The 19,729-nt window shown below is 24.0% G+C and overlaps 5 protein-coding genes across 8 annotated transcripts; 4 read left to right on the top strand and 1 right to left on the bottom strand.

Annotated features, from left to right (window-relative positions):
- The first annotated feature begins 15 nt into the window (after positions 1-15).
- LOC100865682 (uncharacterized) lies at positions 16-6,006 on the top strand. Of its 2 annotated transcripts, none has more exons than XM_086906569.1 (9): positions 16-780; positions 945-1,053; positions 1,218-1,544; positions 1,617-1,853; positions 1,933-2,260; positions 2,352-2,659; positions 2,735-3,253; positions 3,328-3,496; positions 3,620-6,006. In XM_086906569.1, exons 1-9 carry the CDS (start codon positions 743-745, stop codon positions 4,156-4,158), a joined length of 2,574 nt encoding a protein of 857 aa, XP_086762695.1. In that variant the 5' UTR covers positions 16-742; the 3' UTR covers positions 4,159-6,006. The 2 variants fall into 2 exon arrangements, with proteins under 2 accessions (XP_086762695.1, XP_003696900.1); XM_003696852.4 differs by having other exon boundaries at positions 3,328-3,508.
- On the top strand, positions 5,906-8,809 carry LOC100865994 (putative ATP-dependent RNA helicase DDX55 homolog). Its single transcript, XM_003696855.4, has 7 exons — positions 5,906-6,494; positions 6,604-6,711; positions 6,803-7,075; positions 7,156-7,514; positions 7,595-7,792; positions 7,864-8,554; positions 8,664-8,809. The coding sequence occupies exons 1-7, from the start codon at positions 6,402-6,404 to the stop codon at positions 8,703-8,705; spliced, it is 1,764 nt and encodes a 587-aa protein (XP_003696903.3). The 5' UTR covers positions 5,906-6,401; the 3' UTR covers positions 8,706-8,809.
- A 520-nt stretch (positions 8,810-9,329) lies between these two features.
- Positions 9,330-13,419, top strand: Tes (testin LIM domain protein). Its single transcript, XM_003696989.4, has 5 exons — positions 9,330-9,553; positions 9,827-10,028; positions 10,115-10,401; positions 10,601-11,905; positions 12,023-13,419. The coding sequence occupies exons 1-5, from the start codon at positions 9,488-9,490 to the stop codon at positions 12,383-12,385; spliced, it is 2,223 nt and encodes a 740-aa protein (XP_003697037.1). The 5' UTR covers positions 9,330-9,487; the 3' UTR covers positions 12,386-13,419.
- LOC100866115 (uncharacterized) lies at positions 13,204-17,093 on the bottom strand. 2 transcript variants are annotated; one of them, XM_086906573.1, is made up of 5 exons: positions 16,958-17,093; positions 15,366-15,797; positions 14,567-15,262; positions 14,243-14,495; positions 13,204-14,184 (listed from the first exon to the last, which is right to left on the bottom strand). In XM_086906573.1, exons 2-5 carry the CDS (start codon positions 15,780-15,782, stop codon positions 14,048-14,050), a joined length of 1,503 nt encoding a protein of 500 aa, XP_086762699.1. In that variant the 5' UTR covers positions 15,783-15,797; positions 16,958-17,093; the 3' UTR covers positions 13,204-14,047. The 2 variants fall into 2 exon arrangements, with proteins under 2 accessions (XP_086762699.1, XP_003696904.1); XM_003696856.4 differs by lacking the exon at positions 16,958-17,093 and adding an exon at positions 16,275-16,468.
- LOC100863941 (CWF19-like protein 2) lies at positions 16,680-19,707 on the top strand. Of its 2 annotated transcripts, XM_086906572.1 has the most exons (11): positions 16,704-16,937; positions 17,016-17,145; positions 17,248-17,417; positions 17,532-17,972; positions 18,060-18,177; positions 18,238-18,377; positions 18,506-18,571; positions 18,640-18,945; positions 19,031-19,186; positions 19,254-19,436; positions 19,525-19,707. In XM_086906572.1, exons 1-11 carry the CDS (start codon positions 16,830-16,832, stop codon positions 19,660-19,662), a joined length of 1,956 nt encoding a protein of 651 aa, XP_086762698.1. In that variant the 5' UTR covers positions 16,704-16,829; the 3' UTR covers positions 19,663-19,707. The 2 variants fall into 2 exon arrangements, with proteins under 2 accessions (XP_086762697.1, XP_086762698.1); XM_086906571.1 differs by having other exon boundaries at positions 16,680-16,937; positions 17,016-17,417.
- Positions 19,708-19,729: the final 22 nt, after the last annotated feature.

Here is a 19,729-nt window from a genome sequence, read left to right as displayed (position 1 = left end):
TTGCGGATGATCTTTATCAGAATTTTTATTAATTTCTCACTAGGTGGCGACTGTCTGACAGTCACCGGGATCAGGTTGATCTGGCGACTTGTGCTAAGTTTTATCTTTTACCACATGTTGATTAATTAAATAGGAATACAATATTGTGACCGAAATCATTATTTAGAACTACCGTTGCTCGTTTCCTAATTCAGCCAACGCAAAAATTCCATAAGGGTGATTTCCTGCGTAAAGACAACGGAGTTACGTCACGCACCAGCAAGATATCGTGTGTCGAGCAGACCGTGTTCCCCCGTACGTCTCCTCGAATACAAAGTGTTCCTGCTTTCTTTGCTTACACTTTATTCTTGTGTTTGTCAAAATCCGAAAGTCACGCACGCGCTAGACTTTCGCAAACGAGTGTTTAGATAACTGTAGCATTGGCGCATAACCTATAAACGATCGTGACTCGAAAAGCGATCGTGAATGTTGGTAGTTGTTGCAGCTAGTATCTCCTGTCAATCATTTTGGGGTCGAAAAAGATTTGAAATTGAAATTTTCAATATCTAACGAGAAGTTTCTGGAAAAAAATCCTCTATATTTCCCTGCGTTGGGATATTCAATCGAAAATATTTTTTAACGTTAAGTAGTCACCGGGAAATTAGTCAAAATTCCGGTCCCCACTAGGAAACGAGAAGGTCCGCAACAAACCGGCGGCAGAAATCCATCAACCACTGGCGAAGAATCCTCGTCGAGTGGCAAAATGAATAGCAAAAGAAAAAACCGTTCAAATACAAACAGGTACCTTTTCTTTTCTGTTTTACTTTATTTTTTTTAACTTTTTTTTCAAACTGAACAAATTTTAAATATCTTAATATAAAATTTTTTTCTTAATATTTAATATATAATATTAATATTAATATTAATATTCCTGATTTTATTTCCAAATGCAATTTTCTTTTTAGATCACCACGTGCCCGTGGTCCACAAGAAAGATGTGTTGCTGCTGAAGGTGTATACAATAATGCCCATTTCATGCATGCAATAACCAGTCATGTTGGCAATATTGTACAGGTATTAGTATTAGTTGATAAATAAAATTTTTTATTGTGTAAGTATAATAACAATAAAGGCAATTTTATTATAATAAATTGTGTTTATAAATTTTTTTATTAATAAAATATATAATATAATATATTTCTTTAGTTTCTTTATGTTGCAATGAATTTTTATTACAGATTCAAACATTGAATGGGTCAATATATGAAGGTATTTTTCGCACTTTCTCAAGTCAATTTGATGTTGTCTTAGAAATGGCTCATCGTGTAGAAGGTTCAGGAAAAATTAGTGTGGAAAGTGTAGTAGAAAAATTAATTTTTAAACCACAAGATATTATTACTATGTCTGCCAAGGATGTTGATTTAGATTATGCTATACGTGATACATTTAGAACAGATACTGTTATTAGTAAATATAATGGCTTAATTGGTGAAAAAGAATTAGAACCTTGGGATGCTCCTCCTGCTACTATGAATGGAGATGACTTAAAATTAGATGGTACAACAGTAAGTATCTTTTATATTATAATATAAATTTAAGAATATATATAAAATTAAAAATTATTTAATTAATTTCAGAATGGATGGGATGCTGATGATATGTTTCGCAAAAATGAACAAAAATATGGAGTTCAAACAACATATGAACCAACTTTAGCTGCTTATACTTTGCCACTTCAAAGAAAAGATACAAAAGATTATAAAGAGCAAGAACAAAAAGCTGCAGAAATTGCAAATGAAATAGAATCACAACCAAATTACAAAGCTAGATTAGAACTTGAAAATGGAGATGAGGAAGAAAGATTTGCAGCTGTGGTGCAGTTTTTTATTATTATTATAGTTATATAAAATAAAAGTATAAATTATCTTTTCTATTAATTCCACATAATTTTAGGTGAGACCCACTGAAGGTAAATATATCCCACCTCCATTGAAAAAGAAAAATGGAAATAGTGCAAAATTGATGAGATCTAGTGAACCTCCGCCTTCACCAGGATCTGCAACCGCCAATAAGAATGTTTTTAATCAACAATCTCCGTCCAATGTGAATGTGAACATTCCTCCAACTTCGAATCTTCCTATTGGAATGCAAAATACACATCCTTCGGTGCAACACTCGGTATCGTTAAACATGGGAATGCCACCCAGTGGAGTAGTGGTTACATATAATAATCCTCCACCACCATTTGTGCCTCCACCAACTACGCAACCACCACCACCAGGTATTGACAAATCATATTTATGCTATATTAATTCATAAAAGAAATAAAGAAAATATGGATTATATTTTTTTAAACGAATTTATATTTATAGTACCTGTAATTCAACAATCACAACCACAATCTCAAACAACTTCTGCTGTACCACAAGTTACTTTCCCACCACAACAACAACAACAAACATCATCATCCAAAATAAATACGGAAAAACGTGATCGTCCTGGTAGACAACAAGTGTATCAAGCCGATAAAGCACCACCAGCACCATTTCCACAAACGAATGTTACTACTTCTCACCAACAGCAGCAATCATCACATCAACAACATGGTCAATTACAACAGCAAAATTCGGTCGAGGGTCAACGATGTGAAATAGTTTCACATAAGTCAGATCATAGAAAGGTAATATTTTACCTACAAATTATATTTGAGATATTTTATATTTAAAAAAATTATGAAACAAATATATCATTAAAGGTTCCAACGCCACGTAGTAGAGAAGAACAACATTCAGAATTGAGGCAATTTGCTTCAGATTTCAAGCTAGCAGAAACACCAGCACAAGATACAACGCCAGTTACCAGAAAACAGCAGCAACATCAACATCAACATCAACAGGATGCCCATTCGTCGCCACAAATTACTCAGACGCATCATCAATCATCTCATCAACATACAACATCCCAACAGTCGCAGCAACAACCGCAACAATTACAACAACATCCAAATCCTCCACAACAACAGCAACAACAACAATCACATCAAAATCAAACTGTTTCAGAAGAAACTGTGGTCACTAGTAAACCACCACCAGGTCCATTACCTTTGCGACCTACAAGCCCTTCTCAATCACAACAACAAACTTCTACAAGCACACCTACTGTATCTCAAGCTTCACAAGAAGCTACAGTTGATAAAATTACGACAGCTTTCAAAAAATCAACATTAAATCCAAATGCTAAAGAATTTAATCCAAATACTAAACCTTTTACACCGGTAAGCTATCAATCATAAGAAATTTAATTAACGATTGAGTGATATTAAAATGTGATTTAAATATCTATTTCTAGCGATCTCCAAGTACACCAACACCAAGTAGACCACATACTCCACAAACACCTCAGTATACTGGAGCAACAATGCCTGCTACTGTAGTTATGCCAGCATATGTAATGACTAGCCAACCACCAACTGCGTTCAGTCAGCCACCAGCTCAACCTGTGACAAGGTTCCGGAAGGGTCAGTATCTAGGTATCCGCATCTTATTTTCAATTTTCTATTTATTAGCAAATATTTTAAAATATATGTACAAATTTCATCATTTGTAATAATAATATAAATTGTATATTATTCTGATTTCAGTACCAGTAATGCATGCACAACATCGTGCACAAGATATAGCTTCTCAGATGCAAGTAGTGGCGGCAACTGGACAGCCTTTAATGGCACCAGCCCCTCTACATCCACCATTCCAGGTGCCTTATCCTGGTCAACCAGCATATCAACAGATGGTACGCATGGTTCAGGCACCACCACCACCGCCACATATGGCAACACCTTATCATCATCATGACTCACCAGGACCGCAAGCCCCTGGTATTCAATACATGGGTCCACATACACATCCACATCCTCATGTTGCTCAACAACCACCAAGTCAAACTCCTTCTCCAGCTAATCCTAATCCACCACACACACCAGGCACTTATAATCCTCCTGGTACTCCACAACCCACATATCCTCCACCACCTCCTCAAGGCCATGCTCCGAGTTATCCAATAATGTGTCCTATAATTCCTCCTCATATACCGATACCACCGCAGCATATGCAATACCTACCACCGCAACCACCTCCAGGAGCGCAGCAAACTATACCAGTGATTTTACCGCACAATCAGTAGCTGCAATCAGAAATGGATGAAGAAAGAGAAAACTACTAGTATTCTGCAGAGGTAGAATAAAGTTTATAAATTTAAGTTACTTTCATGATGGCATTAAGCACTTAAAATCATTTCCTTGCTTGTCATATGAATCAACATATTTATAAGCAATCTTATATTCTTTCTTTCTTTCTGTCGTAAAACTTATATATTTTTTCTTTTTTTAATAACAGTATCATTCCAGATAAAATAGTATGTTTTTCATTTAATTCAAATAATAACTAGTAATTAAAAAAAAACTTATAAAATTGTAGTAATATAAAATGAAGTGCTGATCATCTTGAAAGTGACTGAAGTGGGTTAGTGATTTACAAAGACCCACAACAATATTTAGTCCCTCAAGTTGTATTTAAATCTTAATCATATGAGACAGATTTCAGTATGCAATTTATTACACTATACTGTTATGTTAATAATTTAAATGTTACAACAAAAAACAAACATCTTTAAGATTAATTTATAGAGACATATGAAATGTAAAAAGAAAATTGGCGAACAAACATTCTTCAAAATTGTATTGATAGGTGGTGCCTATGCAATATATATTAGGAAATGAAAGAAATGAGGGACTGTGATTACAAAAATACTGCAAGAAATATTAAAATTAAAGAAACTTTACTTTTGATTATTATAGCTCGAACTACTTTATAAACATTTATTAAGCCAAAATTCAACCTATAAGGTTGACATAAAGAGCTATCCAATAGTCTAATGATATATGTATCTTCGAACTTTTTTGGGTACTCAAAAATGGAGTAATAATGAACATCACACGAGTAAAAACTTTTTTTTACACAAAGTAATTATTGGAATAATGTAAAAAATAGAGCATATGATATATTTTTCTGCTCGCGCTTTCATATTTGATATCTCACTGCAGTGAACAGGAAGCACGGGAACAGGTCGATCTAATTCTTCGAAATTTCATCGAATTGCGTTTAATTATATAAAAATGAATAACATGATATCAAAATAATTCAAATCAAGTTCAAAATTTTGCAATTTGTTGATGATGGATTTTGTTATGAGATGCTAATACATAAGGTCCTCAAAGCAAAGAGTAAGTCAAATTAGAAAAAATGTATAAGAAGAAAAGGATCTGATAAGTAACGTTTAAAACGTTCCGCCAGTCAATCCTATCATGACAGAAACGCATCTTTGTGTGTAAAGAGGTACAAATAATTAGTTTTTGTTTAGCAATTTAAAATATAAATTTTCGATATAACGTAACATTTATAAATTTAATATCTTATTTTCTTATAATATATAAATTTATAAATTTTTCATTTTATTTTTAAATAGAGAAAAAAAGAGAAATATTTGAAAATAATATAGAAAATATTGTTAATTGTATTTAATTTTAAAATTTAATCTTCAGTATTGAAATATTTTACAGTCAAACTTCATTTAGATAAATGTTACATAATCTATATACATAATATCTTTATAGATGAGTTTGATTTTTTTTTTATAGATAATTACAAATTGAAGAAAATATTAAGAAAATTCACAAAAAAAAATAATATTTTGCTCTATAGGGTAAAAAATTCATTGCGTTAAATATCTAAAATCATTATAACAATTATATCAATTGCGTACCTCTTATGTATAAACGAGTACTGTCAGATATTATGGCATAAAAACAAATTGAATTACGGCCTTAGACCTAGTCGTGTATATAAAAGAAATGAAGGCAAAGACGATCCTTATCTGAGAGATAGTTGAATGTGTGGCATCGTTAGACACAAATTTTATATGGAAGAGATTTAAAAAAAAACATCAAAATAAACTCAATGTGTTAAAAGCCAATTTGTATATGATGATTTATTTATTTTTGATGTCCTATTTAAATTCTAATCGTAAAAAATTATATATATTTTATTATATTATATAGATATCCTTGTATCCTTCATATTCAGTTTAATAATAATTTATAATATTTAAAATAGAACAAAGCTTTTAATAATAAAATATAATAAAGAAATTGAAAAAGTAAAAAATTCATATATGTAAATAATCTAAAAATGTATAATGAAATTATTAAGATAACCTATGTATTATCTCATTCATGAACTATATTAGTAACGATATATTCAATATAACCTATAAATCAAAATTACTTAAAAATAAATATTTAATATTAAGAATAAAATAGAATTATATCTCTTTTAATTTCTTAATTCAAAAAAATTTTATAATTTATAATGAAAACACAAAATTGGAGAGAATTGCCTTTAAGCGACTCTGTACTTAAAACTATTGAAGAATTAAAATTTACTTATATGACACCTGTGCAGGTAAAAAATAAATATAAAGAAAGATTTTAAATTTATATTCTTTTTAATAAAATGATATTTAAATTAAATTAAACTTAAATATTAATATAATTTTTCTAATTATATACAGGCAGCTTCTATACCATTATTATTAAAAGGAAAAGATGTTGCAGCAGAAGCAGTAACAGGGAGTGGAAAAACAATTGCTTTTTTAGTTCCATTATTAGAAATATTACAGGTATTATATGAAATTTATATATTATATATATATTAATATATATAATATTATATTATAATTATATATATAATATTTTTTAAATTCAAAATAGAAAAGAAAAGAGAAATGGAAACCTACAGAAATTGGAGGAATAATAATTAGCCCTACAAGAGAATTAGCTGTACAAATAAATGAAGTTTTACAGAAGTTTTTAAACAATATACCAAATTTAAAACAAATATTACTTGTCGGTGGTACAACAATTGCAGAAGATGCAGATAGACTTAAAGCAGGAGCAAATATTATTGTAGCTACACCTGGTAGATTAGAAGATATATTATCTAACTGTAAAATTATAAATCTAGCAGCATATATAAAATCTTTGGTAATTAAAATATAATTTTTTAAACATTAAACATTTTTAAAATAATTTTGTTGAAGAATTTATAACAATATTATTTATAGGAAATATTGATCTTAGATGAAGCTGATAGATTATTAGATCTAGGTTTTTCTACAGCATTAGATACAATTTTTCTTTATTTACCACGTCTTAGAAGAACAGGTTTATTTTCTGCAACTCAAACAAAAGAATTACAACAATTAATAAGAGCTGGTCTTAGAAATCCATCTTTGATAACTGTTAAAGAAAAACCAAATATTTCTACACCATCAAATTTAAAAAATAATTTTATTATTGTAAATACTGAATACAAATTTTCTACAATGATAGATTTTATTCAGCATAAGGGAACTAATTTAAAGTATATGATTTTTTTATCTACTTGTGCATGTGTTGATTATTTTAATCATATTGTACAAGCGTAAGTTATTTAAACATTATAATATTAATAATAATATTAATTAAAATAAATCTTATAATCTTATAATATTTCTATTTTAGAATGTTGCCATCTGTGCAAGTATTTGCAATTCATGGTAAAATGAAAAATAAGCGATATAAAATATTTAATGAATTCCGAAACATCAAAACTGGTATTTTAATTTGCACAGATGTAATGGCTCGTGGTATTGATATTTTAGAAGTGGATTGGGTATTACAATATGATCCTCCTTGTTCAGCTAGTAATTTTATTCATAGGTAAAAGATTTAGGTTAAGTCTTTTTATTTATTAATAATTTTGTTATAATTAATAATTATATTTTCTTTAGATGTGGAAGAACTGCTAGGATAGGTAATGAAGGAAATGCATTATTATTCCTTTTAGAAACCGAAGATGCATATGTAGACTTTATTAAAAGAAATCAAAAAGTAGAAATACAACAAATAGTTTTGGAATCATCCATAATTTCATATGAAAAGTGCTTAAAATGTATGAGAGATTTACAAAAACAAGATCGATTTCTTTTTGATAAGGCTAATAGAGCATTTGTATCATATATTCAAGCATATAATAAACATGAATGTAATTTAATATTAAGATTGAAAGATATTGATTTAGGAAAGCTTGCAATGAGTTTTGGTTTATTGCGAATGCCTCGTATGCCAGAACTTAAAGGAAAAGATACATCAAGTTTTGGAGAAGAACATGTTGATATAAATTCCATTGCATATTCAGATAAACAAAAAGAAAAAAGTCGCTTAGAAAAGTTAAAAATTTTTCGAGATACTGGAATATGGCCTAAGATACATAAAAGTAAACGCAAACAAACAGAACCATGGTCTGAAGCTAAAAAGAAAAAACTAGAAAGACAAGAAAATCGTAAAAGAAGAAAAGAAAAAAAACTAAAACAAAAAATGTTAGTAAACTCAGCAAAAAAACAAAAAAGAAAAATAAATGAACAAGACATTGAAGATCTAGCAAAAGATATAGCATTAATTAAGAAATTAAAAAAAAAGAAGGTAATATTAACACAATCTTTGAAATAAAAATTTATTTAAATATTATAATTTAATTATTATAAATATTATAATAATACAATATATATTTCTAAGTAAATAATTATTTTAGATTTCTCAAGAAGAATTTGATGCTGCTTTTGGAATTGACTAAAAAATTTAAACTAAATAATAAATAAATAATTACAAAAAATATTATTATTATGTATATTTATATATAGAAAATATTATCAATAAATAAAGAAAAGGTAAACAATATATATTATATACTAATATTATGTTTGAACAAATCTTTCTATTATTTTTTATAACTTTCTATTATTTTATAAGAATATTTATTATGTACATGAAAACAATAGAATATTTAAAGTAGTTTACATTAATATTTTATTATATATATTATCATACTTCATTTACAGTATATTTTATTTACTAATATAACAATAGTACTTAAAATAAAATAAATTATTTTTGTTAAAATATATTTTTTTTTTGTTTAATTAAATTTTTCCATGAAAATTAAAAGTAATATATAATCAAAAATATATATTAAAGAAATCTATTTGAATGTATTCTATTGAAATTATTTTTTTCTTCTATTTGTTTTTCAAATAGGAAAAGTATTTGATATATCATTATGAAAATATTGATAAATATATGATAAATAATATATGTATAGCATGTGTATGTATGAAAGTAGCTTATACATATTAGTATATAGTATGTATATGTGAAAGCTTTTTGAAAGAATATTTTAGTATGCGTGAATCTCTCTTAGCATCAAGTATAGTATGTAGAGGGGGAAAAACATAAGTACTTGCTGGATCATAGTGATGAGTCACACATTTGTGCAAGTGTCAAGTAACTACAAGAAATACTTATTTCTTTAATATTTATTTTTATATTATATAATATAATAAAAAAAATTAATTAAAAATGAATAATATGGATATAAATGATCGTCCGAAATGGTTGCTAGAATTGGAAAATCGAAAAAGAAAGGTAAGAATTGAAAATAATTTCTAAATATACTAAAAAAGAATATTTTTTTCAAAATAATTTTTTATTGTAACTTATCATATTTGTCATTTATTATATTTATTATAATTATTAAAAAAGAAAATATAACTATTATTATATTAAATTTTAATAAATTATATTTGAATATATCAATTATAACCATTTATAATTCTTTGAAAGTTAATGAATAAAATTACTTATCAATAAATTAATTGTTTAAGAGAATTTTTAAATTATTATAATTATTTTATATAGCCACGATTGGCACATGAAGCTGGAGCTGGAGCACCTTGTGTTCTTTGCAAAACAGCATGCCCAGGTTTAGATTTACATTTTTGGAGGAAAATTTGTAAAAACTGTAAATGCAATAAAGGTGATCATGATGTTGATGATGATGATTTCCCACAATTTGATTTGTTGTTTGGAACCTCAAAAAAATATAAGAAGAAATCAACATGTAAATATTATTAAAAATCATATATATTTAAAAAAAATATATATTAAAGAATATATGTTAAAGAATTAGTATTAAATTCTTTCTAGTATTACATATAAATGATGGAAAGAAATATATAGAAGAAGCATTTGAGTGGATACCACCAAATACAACAAAAGAACTTGCTATAGATTATATGAGAGCTTTACCTGTAGATAAGTTACCTATTAAAGGATCAGTTGGTGCAGCTCTAAGAAGACAATTATTACAAAAGCAATTACCTCTTCATGATATAGATTATAGTTGTGATAAATTAAGTGATCAAGAAAAAAAACAGTTTGAAAAATATTTAGAAAATATAAAAAGATATGTAGGACAAGGAATAGTAACAAAGGTAAGTTATTTTTTATAACAAATTTAATCTATTGATTAATATAAGAATTATATTATACGTGTAAGTATATTTATATTTGTTTTTTTATAACAAAGATAAGTTATTTTTTATAACAAAATTATTAATTTTATTAATTAATATATAAGATTAATTATTTTATTTTATTTTCTTAATAAGTATATTTATATTTATGCTATAGATATTAAGCGCTCGTCCATATGATGGATCATTAGTAACACCTGTGAATGCTACTGATATGCAACGTTTTAATCCACAAAATAAACTTAATTTATCACCAAGTTTTGTACAATTACGTACGCCAAGTAGTTTTGCTCCAAAATGTTCATATAAAAAAAATATGCATGAAAATATAAATGTCCATGAATTTTGTGCTTTAGAAACACCAAATAATTATAGTAATATTAAAGATAATCAAATTTTTGAGAAATATAATATAACCAGCAATGATAATGAAAGTACTAGAAATGATAATCAAAATATAAAAAATGTAACAACTGAAAATCTGAATGTAAATGATACAGTAGTTACAAATTCTAAAATAACATTACCTTGGAATCCACCTGAATGTTATAAAGAAGCATATAAAGATATGTTCAAAAATCCATCTACTTCTCCATTAAATTCAAAATCAATCAATCATAATATTGATGTTGAAACTTTATTAGTAGATGCTTTATTACCATCTAATGTACATACAACTGATGTAATTAAAAGTACATTAGATGAGAAAAGTCTAATGTATATACGTGAAAAACTCACAAATAAATATAGTAATCAAGAAAATCAAAAACAAATCAATATTTCCAATTTTGCAAAGAATTTAGATTCAAATAATTTGCAAAATAAAAATATTCCCATAAATATTAATAAAGAAACTGATCAAATAGTTGCTATTACTGTAAACAATTCTGAAATGTTAATTCCATCAAAAGAAAAACTCCAAAATATAGAAAAAAATACTTGTGATTCTACAGAAACTTTTAATATAGAAAATTCAAAAGAAAATAAATCATTAACTTCTTCGAAAATGATGGAAAATCCACTTCTTTCGTCAGCTTCATCATCACAATTGCAGACTTCTAATATCAATAATTATCAAGCAACACTAAATAGCTTTACAACACCTTCCACCGTTATTCATTCTGAAAAACTGGAAAACCAAATTTTTCCGTATGAAACTATTTCTATAGCAAAACAATCAGATCTTATAAATGCAGAACATCTTAAAAATGTTATGGATCAATTAACAATAAATTCTAAATTACAAAAATGTCATAAATGTAAGGAAGAAATTCATGTTGGTGATGTTGCCATAATTACAGAAAAAGCTAAAAATACAGTATGGCATCCAGGATGTTTTGTATGTAATATGTGTAATGAATTACTAGTAGATTTAGTATACTTTTATTATAAAAATAAATTATATTGTGGTAGAGATTTAGCAACGCTATTAGGAATTCCTAGATGTTTTGCTTGTGATGAAGTAAGTATAATACAAACTAAAATTTTAAAATATTGCTATTTATTATTTAGTATTCTCTATGTACTACAAACTTTTTTTTACTTTTATTAATAATTTAAAATAATTTTTATATTTTAGCTTATTTTTGTACGAGAATATACTGTTGCAGAAGGTCATAATTATCATGTAAAACATTTTTGCTGTTGGGATTGTGATGTTCCATTAGCTGGAAAACAATATATTACAGAGAATGATCGTCCATTATGTCTTTTGTGTTATCAAAAAACATATGCAAAAACATGTAACTTATGTAAGAAGATAATTGCTGCTGATCAAAAAGGTGTTGCTGTTAAGGATTTAAATTTTCATGCAACAGAAGCTTGTTTTTGCTGTTATATATGCAATAAAAATTTATTAAGTAGCAAATTTGCAGTTAAAGAGAAAAAAATATTTTGTAGTAAGGAATGCATTTCTAATTTTTTACATTCACAAATTAAGTAAAATAGCAAATTAATAATAGTAAAATAGTATATGTATTTTTGTACTCTATTTTTAATAACTTTTTATTCATTTTTCTTATATTTTTTGCTTTTCTTTTAATTTTGTTATAAAATATATTCCATACCAGAGTTGATAGAATCATATCTAAAATAAATATATTTAATAAAAAATATATTTTTATTAAATATCTAATTCGTTTTTTAAATAAATATTCATACTTACATTCATTATATTTTAAATCTTAAAAAAAATAATATATAAATTTAAATTTTTATTTTATTATTTAATCTCAATCTCTTTTTGTGATATTTTATTATTGAAAATTTATAATATTTTTTAAATAAAAATGTTACATTATATTATATTTACGATATCTACATATATTTTTATTAAGGAATTATTAGAATATGTTTAATATAAACTATGTAGGAAAAAGAAGATATGTAATCAAAAATTATTTTAAAGTATTATGTCAATTATAATCTGTCAATTTTTGATAAAATTTTAAATAATAATATATATATGCTATTATATATAATAATATATATAAAATAAATTATATTTAAAAATTATATTACTTATTTTAATATTTATTTTTATTTAAGTTTAATTCAGAAATAATATTTAGAACTCTATAAATACTACATTTATTTAAAAATTAAATATTTTTAGTAAGATAATAAAGAATGTTCTATTCTTTTGATTTTGATCATATTTTATATATTTTATATTGTGTAAAAACAAATTAATTTTAAATAAAATCATAATCAAAAATATTAAGACATTATTAGGTAACTTAAAATATCAACTCAAATCAATTATAAAATTTTTAAGATTTTTATATTATTATATTATTATTATATTATTATTATAAATAATTCTTATATATATAAAATTAAAATTATTTATTATTCTTATATATATAAGAATTATATATATAATTATAATGATATATATCTAAATAATATAATTTTATATTATAACATAATTTTTGTCTTTTTTAGTGTATTTCAAAATAGATTAAAATATTGTAATTTTACATTTTATTATTTATCCTATCCTATTTTATTAATTACTAATATATGAAATTATTGTTTTTTTTTTAATATACATAAAATAAATACAGCGAATATACTTACCATAATAAGGTAAGTAAACAAATCAAAAATATATGATTAAGTTTATTTTAGAGAAGCATTAATTTTTTTTATCTATTTTTATAATATAGATTTAAGAGAATCCAAAAATAATAGTTAATTTTGATATCAAAAATTATAAGATGAAGTATGTGAAGTATGTCATCTGTAATGTTAATAAGAAATAAACGTTTATTTAAAATTAATTCAATATAATTAAATAATTAATTATTTTTACATTGGATTTACAATACCTGAAAATTATTCTAATTTTATTAACTTTACTTTATAGATATAAGAATCTAAATATAAACACAAAGAACAGTTATTAAATTAACATTGAATATTATATTTAACATACACAACAATATTATATTTAACATATACAATAATTTTAATAACTTTTAATATCATGAGATTCTAACTAAAACTAATATTCTAGGATTCTTTCTCAAAAACAATCAATAGATACAAAAATAGATAAAACATTAATGGTCCCCCAAAATAAATTTCAATCATTAATATTTTATTCTGAATCACTGTCAATAACAGTTAAAACTCTTTTAAATGTATTACGTGTTTCGCGATGTTTTGTAGGTGTTTCAGATATTTTCATTGATTCTTTATTAGGATCTTTATTTCTTTGAGCACGTGTGATACGTCCTAAAATTTTTCTCATTAAAATATTTATAATATTTGATAAGTTTATAAAATTACAAACCTTCTGAAATAATATTGCTTGTATTTAATTCAGCAACATCTTTAAGTCTTTCATTTCTTTTTTTAGCTTTTTTACATTTTTCTACAGTTGGTCTGCCAATAATTCCATTTTTTGTCAATAATTCTTTGAGACACTTTATTTTTGCAGTATTTGATTTACAATTAGCCCAAAGATCATTATAAGATTTTACATGTATTCCAGCAATTCTAATGTATTTTTTCAACATTTGTATTCTTTTGTCATCTTCAGTTTTCTAAAAAAATACAGAAACATCAATTTAAAAATATATAAGAAATTTAATATATATATTTTAATAAAACTTACTATACTTTTCTTTCTTTTTCCATCACTAGAAGTATCTTCACTGTCTTCACTTTCATTTTCACTTTTGCTTTTTCCTGATTTTATATCAGATATACTTTCTTCTGATTTTAGCTCTTCTGTTATATTAGAATTTTCATCTTCACCATCTAAATTTTCATTTGATCTTTTTATTTCCTTTTTTGGTTTATTATACTCTTTTTTTGATTCTATAGATGATTTTGTAGATTTCTTAAATTTCTTTTTAGTTTTTGGACTATAATCTTCATCCGAATTATCATCATTATTTTCTTCAGAATCAGTATTTTTTGTTGCACTGAAAGATGTTCTATTTCTTTTTTTCCCTTTTATAGTTTTCTTAAATTTCAGTTTAGATATATTCTGTGAATCTGATTTATCTTCTTCTGAAGAACTAATTTCAAGTTCAGAATCATTAGGTTTTGCTTTGATAATTATAGTTTTGGGCATAAATTGCCTTTTATTTCTATCTTCACTTTCAGAAGAAGATGAAGATCCTTTATCACTAGCACATTCTACAGAAAGTTCCAAACCTTCTACAACCTCAGCATCTTCAGTTTGAAACTTTTTATTTTTTTTTTTTGATTTAACATTATCTTCCTTATCAAGCATTTCCATTGTTTCTTCTATTGTAACATTTTCTACATTGAGATTTATTATAGATTCCATATGTACATTTTCCTTTTCCATAAAAAAATTAATGTAAAATTATTAAAATATAACATCTTAAATAATTATAGGAGTTGAAATTAAATAATATAATCTATTCATTTAAATTTATTACCTGCTGTTTTATATCTAATGAAATATTAGATTCTTCTTCTTTTTTAATTTCAGTTTCATCATTAATTGATATTTCATTATTTTTAATATTAGATTCAATATATGAATCTTTTGTTTCACTTGTACTTTCTTCTAACATTATTTTATCTTTTTTATTATCAATTTTTATATTCTTTATATTATCTTTTATTTCTTCAGTATTTAATGTTGAAATATCTTCAATGTCATATTTATCAGATTTTGTTCCATCAATGGTTACACATAGTTTTTTAGAAGGTACATTTAATGTTTGATTTTCTGACATTTCTTCTCGTAACCTTTTTTTTCCATGTTCATTTATATCTACAGAATTATTAGAAATTGCTAAGGGTGACATTTCATCCTGTTTTTCTTTATCACTTTGATCAGATTCAATCATTATTTATAAATTTATCTAAAATTAAAAAATATTATATATAAAACATACATAAAACAAATACAAAATATAATTATAAAGATTATAGGATATAATTCTTTTACAATAAATAAATTTATATTTTTAATTTATATTTAATATTTTTCATTTGACAATAAAATTTGATAATAAATAATATAAATGAAATTTTGTTTAAATAATTCTAATAATTTGAATCTGTTTTATTATATTTGTCTTGTCTGTAAATAATACTAGATATTTAAGGATATTAATAAATATTTAAATAAAAGAAATTAATAAATGTTTTACATTCTTATACATGCTTTTATTTTACAAATTTAATTAATAAGTAAATTAATATCAAAAATGATAAAATAATAAACATTATACAAAATATTTTTTGATATGAAATATTTTATATTAACATTAATTATAACACATTAATATTACAATAGAAAAAATAATTGAAACAATTAAAAATCACTTTTAACTTACAATGTTAAAATTACCAACAAATATTTAACGTTATAATTACTATCTTATAAACAACGAATGTAACGTTTTCGCGGCAAAATCTACGCGGCAACTAAGTATGTAATCTTTATTGATTGGTTAAATTATGTATAGTTTAGTATTATTTGCATAAAAAAATTTCATATATTAATGTTCAGAATTATATTTATATCATCGATATGTACTTTTTTATTATATGCATAAGTTATAAATTTTATTTAATAAAATAAATTATTTTAATGATTAAACATTTTGTAATAAATTATATATTTTAGAAATATTTATCACAAAAATCAATAAAATTTTTAATATTTTTAATATATTACAATTATATTTATAACTATTACTTTTTCAAATTAAAATTCTGTTAAAAGTTTATATATATATATATTGAATATAAAAATATTCTCTATGCAGCCATATTTTCCCCATTTTTGGTAATCCTGATAACTATATAGAAAACATGACATGTTTATTGCTTAGCAATCACGAATCTTAGCTTTTAGAGTTTTTATAAGCATATTTGTGTAAAAAATAATGAAGCATAAAAAATATAAAAATAAATCTAAATATGAAAGAAAAAAATCAAAAAAAAAAGAAAAAAGAAGGCATAAAAATAAATCTAAAGAATCTGATTCTAATAGTGTAAGTATTAAATATTGTACTTGTTTACTTATTTTTTGCATCACATTTTACTTCTATTTTTGTTAATAAATTATTTAGAGTACAAACGAAGAAGAACAGGAATGGGTAGAAAAACCAATATGTGAATTCTTATTCAAAGAACAAAATCTATCTACTACATCAAAAAAAGAGGAATCTTCTAAAAGAGAGGATTGGATGAATATAAAAGGTATATTTCCATGTGTGTTTAGTGAAAAAAAGAAAGAATTTTCTAATTCTGATAAAAATATTGATAAATCTGATATGAATAAATTGATTCAAAATAAGAAAGAATTAAATCCATATTGGAAAAATGGAGGTAATGGTCTCCCTGAAAAAAATTCAATAAATACACAACAAAAAATAGATATAAATTGGTTAAAAAAAGGTCTCCAACGAGCAAAGGAACAAGCAGAAAGTCAAAATAGAAATTTAAAAGACATTGTAGCTGAGAGATGGGGTGTAAGTATAAATCAGTTAAATAAAATTGATTTTAAAATATAAAAATTATAATATTATTATATATAATTAATATTATTATAATATTATTATAATATATTATAATAATTTATATAGCCTTTAGAAATGATAGAATCAATGATATCTGAATCAAAAGAATCGCCAATAAAAAATACATCCAAATTTGAAAATCAATATAATAATATTGAAAAATATGAAAATAGACAATTTTCAAATTATATACAAAATTCAAACAAAAATAATCAATATAAAAATGATAATATTACTTCAAAATATGAAAATGATCAAAAACAAAAATATAAAATGCCAATAAATGATGATTATTTTAATAATCATTCAAACAAAATAAACCATTTACTTGAAAGAAATTTAAAATATAAAATATCAAATAATATTGAAAAAGAATTTAGTTCAAATAATCTTATATTAAAAAACATTTGTAATGATGATACAAATATAGAAATAAAACCTTTGACAGAAGCAGAAATGAATAAGCTAGGAGCAAAAATTGTTAAAGCTGAAATAATGGGTAATATTGTACGTTATATATATTAGATTTTTATATTAATAAATATTAATATTATATATATTAAAAAATTATAGAAATTCATGATATTTTTTTAGAAACTTGCTGATGAATTAAAAATGCAATTACAAAAAGCTAGAGAAATTATACAAAATACACAAATATGCAATATAGAAAAAATTCCAGATATAATTTTAACACAAACTGATGCAAAAGGTATTAAAAATAATAAATTCATTATATATAATATAAATAATTTATTAAATTATGTAATAGGTATTACAAGACCATTAGAACCCAGAACTCAATCTATAGAATCTTTGCAAAATATGAAACGAAAAAATGCAGAGACACATGTTCTTGGAAAGAAAGTGCGACATTATTTTGATGATGACAAATATTCATTACAAAAATTAGTAAGTTCTATAAAATATGTATAAATAATAATTAGTAATTATTAAAATTTAATAATAATTAAATTAATAAATCTTATAAAATAAAATTTACAATTAATAATATTGATTAAATCATTAATATTTTTTAGTTCCAAAAAGAAAAAGGAAGATCTACAAATGAAGATGATGCAACATTTATGAAAGCTGCTTGTAAGGTATATCATAAAATTTATTTTAAGAAATATTTTATAAAATGATAAATTTATAAAATAATTTATTGTAGGGTCTAGATATGGATGAGATATTTGAAGAACATATTACATATATTAAGACAGATAAAAAACAGAATGAGAAAGATCGTTTAATTGCTATTAAAGAACATAAACATTTATCAAAAAGTTTAGATGATTGTCACTGGTGTATTGATTCAAAATATATGTTGAAACATATGATTATTGCAATGGATTCTGAAATTTGTTTAAGTCTTCCTCAATATACTTCTTTGACTATTGGACATTGTATAATAACACCTTTACAACATATTGCTTGTCAATTACAATTAGACGAAAATATTTGGGAAAAATTAAAGGTAAAACATTTTTCAGATATTGTTATCTGATATAATTTTAATTTTTAATAATGTAATTTTTTTCTTATAATTGTTTTATTTTCAGTTATTTAAAAGAGTTTTATACAAGATGTTTATGGATCAAAATCAATATCCAGTGTTTTATGAAATATACAAAAGTTCTTACAAATTTTCACATATGCGATTGGAATGTATTCCAATACCAAAAGAAATTGGTGAATTAGCGCCAATATATTTTAAAGTAAATATATACATAAATAACAAATATATTTGAATTATTGAATTATTAAATATAATATTTTTTGTAGAAAGCCTTATTAGAATGTGAAACAGAATGGTCAATGAACAAAAAAATAATAAATCTTGAACATAAAGATATACGTCAAGCTATTCCAAATGGTCTGTCATATTTTATGGTAGAATTTGAAACAAATAAAGGATATGCTCATGTTATTGAAGATGAGCATATGTTTTCAAAGAATTTTGCAGAGGTAATTTTTTTTTAAATATGACTTTAAATATAGATAAATGATTATTTTGTGATCATTTTTTTAATATTAAATATTTTATTTTTTGTAGGAAATTATAGGCGGAATGTTAGATTTAAAACATAATATATGGCGGAAACCAAAAAAAGAAAATGTTGATCAGCAACATGAAAAAGTATTAAAATTTTTAAAAATATGGAAAAAATATGAATATGAAATAAAAAATTAATTATGAAACTACATGTAAAAATAGATACATATTCTTATTAGCAAATTTGATCTACTAGTTTTTTTTT

This window comes from Apis florea, unplaced genomic scaffold, assembly GCF_048593485.1.
Source record: "Apis florea isolate Af1SG1 unplaced genomic scaffold, ASM4859348v1 contig_2495_pilon, whole genome shotgun sequence".
Lineage (NCBI taxonomy): Eukaryota > Metazoa > Arthropoda > Insecta > Hymenoptera > Apidae > Apis > Apis florea.
Note: the sequence above shows the minus strand (reverse complement) of the source record. Positions and strands in the feature narration are given on the sequence as shown.

What these genes read in the sequence shown, in the direction of transcription:
- LOC100865682 (XM_003696852.4), top strand. Translation starts at nt 743, where the DNA reads ATGAATAGCAAAAGAAAAAACCGTTCAAATACAAACAG. An exon ending in ATGTTGGCAATATTGTACAG is followed by an intron (nt 1,054 to 1,217) that starts GTATTAGTATTA and finishes TTTTTATTACAG; the next exon opens with ATTCAAACATTGAATGGGTC. An exon ending in ATACTAAACCTTTTACACCG is followed by an intron (nt 3,254 to 3,327) that starts GTAAGCTATCAA and finishes ATCTATTTCTAG; the next exon opens with CGATCTCCAAGTACACCAAC.
- LOC100865994 (XM_003696855.4), top strand. Translation starts at nt 6,402, where the DNA reads ATGAAAACACAAAATTGGAGAGAATTGCCTTTAAGCGACTCTGTACTT. An exon ending in CAGCATATATAAAATCTTTG is followed by an intron (nt 7,076 to 7,155) that starts GTAATTAAAATA and finishes TATTATTTATAG; the next exon opens with GAAATATTGATCTTAGATGA. An exon ending in AGAAATTAAAAAAAAAGAAG is followed by an intron (nt 8,555 to 8,663) that starts GTAATATTAACA and finishes TAATTATTTTAG; the next exon opens with ATTTCTCAAGAAGAATTTGA.
- Tes (XM_003696989.4), top strand. Translation starts at nt 9,488, where the DNA reads ATGAATAATATGGATATAAATGATCGTCCGAAATGGTTGCTAGAATTG. An exon ending in GACAAGGAATAGTAACAAAG is followed by an intron (nt 10,402 to 10,600) that starts GTAAGTTATTTT and finishes TTTATGCTATAG; the next exon opens with ATATTAAGCGCTCGTCCATA. An exon ending in GATGTTTTGCTTGTGATGAA is followed by an intron (nt 11,906 to 12,022) that starts GTAAGTATAATA and finishes TTTATATTTTAG; the next exon opens with CTTATTTTTGTACGAGAATA.
- LOC100866115 (XM_086906573.1), bottom strand. Translation starts at nt 15,782, where the DNA reads ATGATTGAATCTGATCAAAGTGATAAAGAAAAACAGGATGAAATGTCA. An exon ending in CATTAGATATAAAACAGCAG is followed by an intron (nt 15,263 to 15,365) that starts GTAATAAATTTA and finishes TTTATGGAAAAG; the next exon opens with GAAAATGTACATATGGAATC. An exon ending in AAGCAATATTATTTCAGAAG is followed by an intron (nt 14,185 to 14,242) that starts GTTTGTAATTTT and finishes GAAAAATTTTAG; the next exon opens with GACGTATCACACGTGCTCAA.
- LOC100863941 (XM_086906571.1), top strand. Translation starts at nt 16,830, where the DNA reads ATGAAGCATAAAAAATATAAAAATAAATCTAAATATGAAAGAAAAAAA. An exon ending in TTGTAGCTGAGAGATGGGGT is followed by an intron (nt 17,418 to 17,531) that starts GTAAGTATAAAT and finishes TAATTTATATAG; the next exon opens with CCTTTAGAAATGATAGAATC. An exon ending in ATATTTGGGAAAAATTAAAG is followed by an intron (nt 18,946 to 19,030) that starts GTAAAACATTTT and finishes TTTTATTTTCAG; the next exon opens with TTATTTAAAAGAGTTTTATA.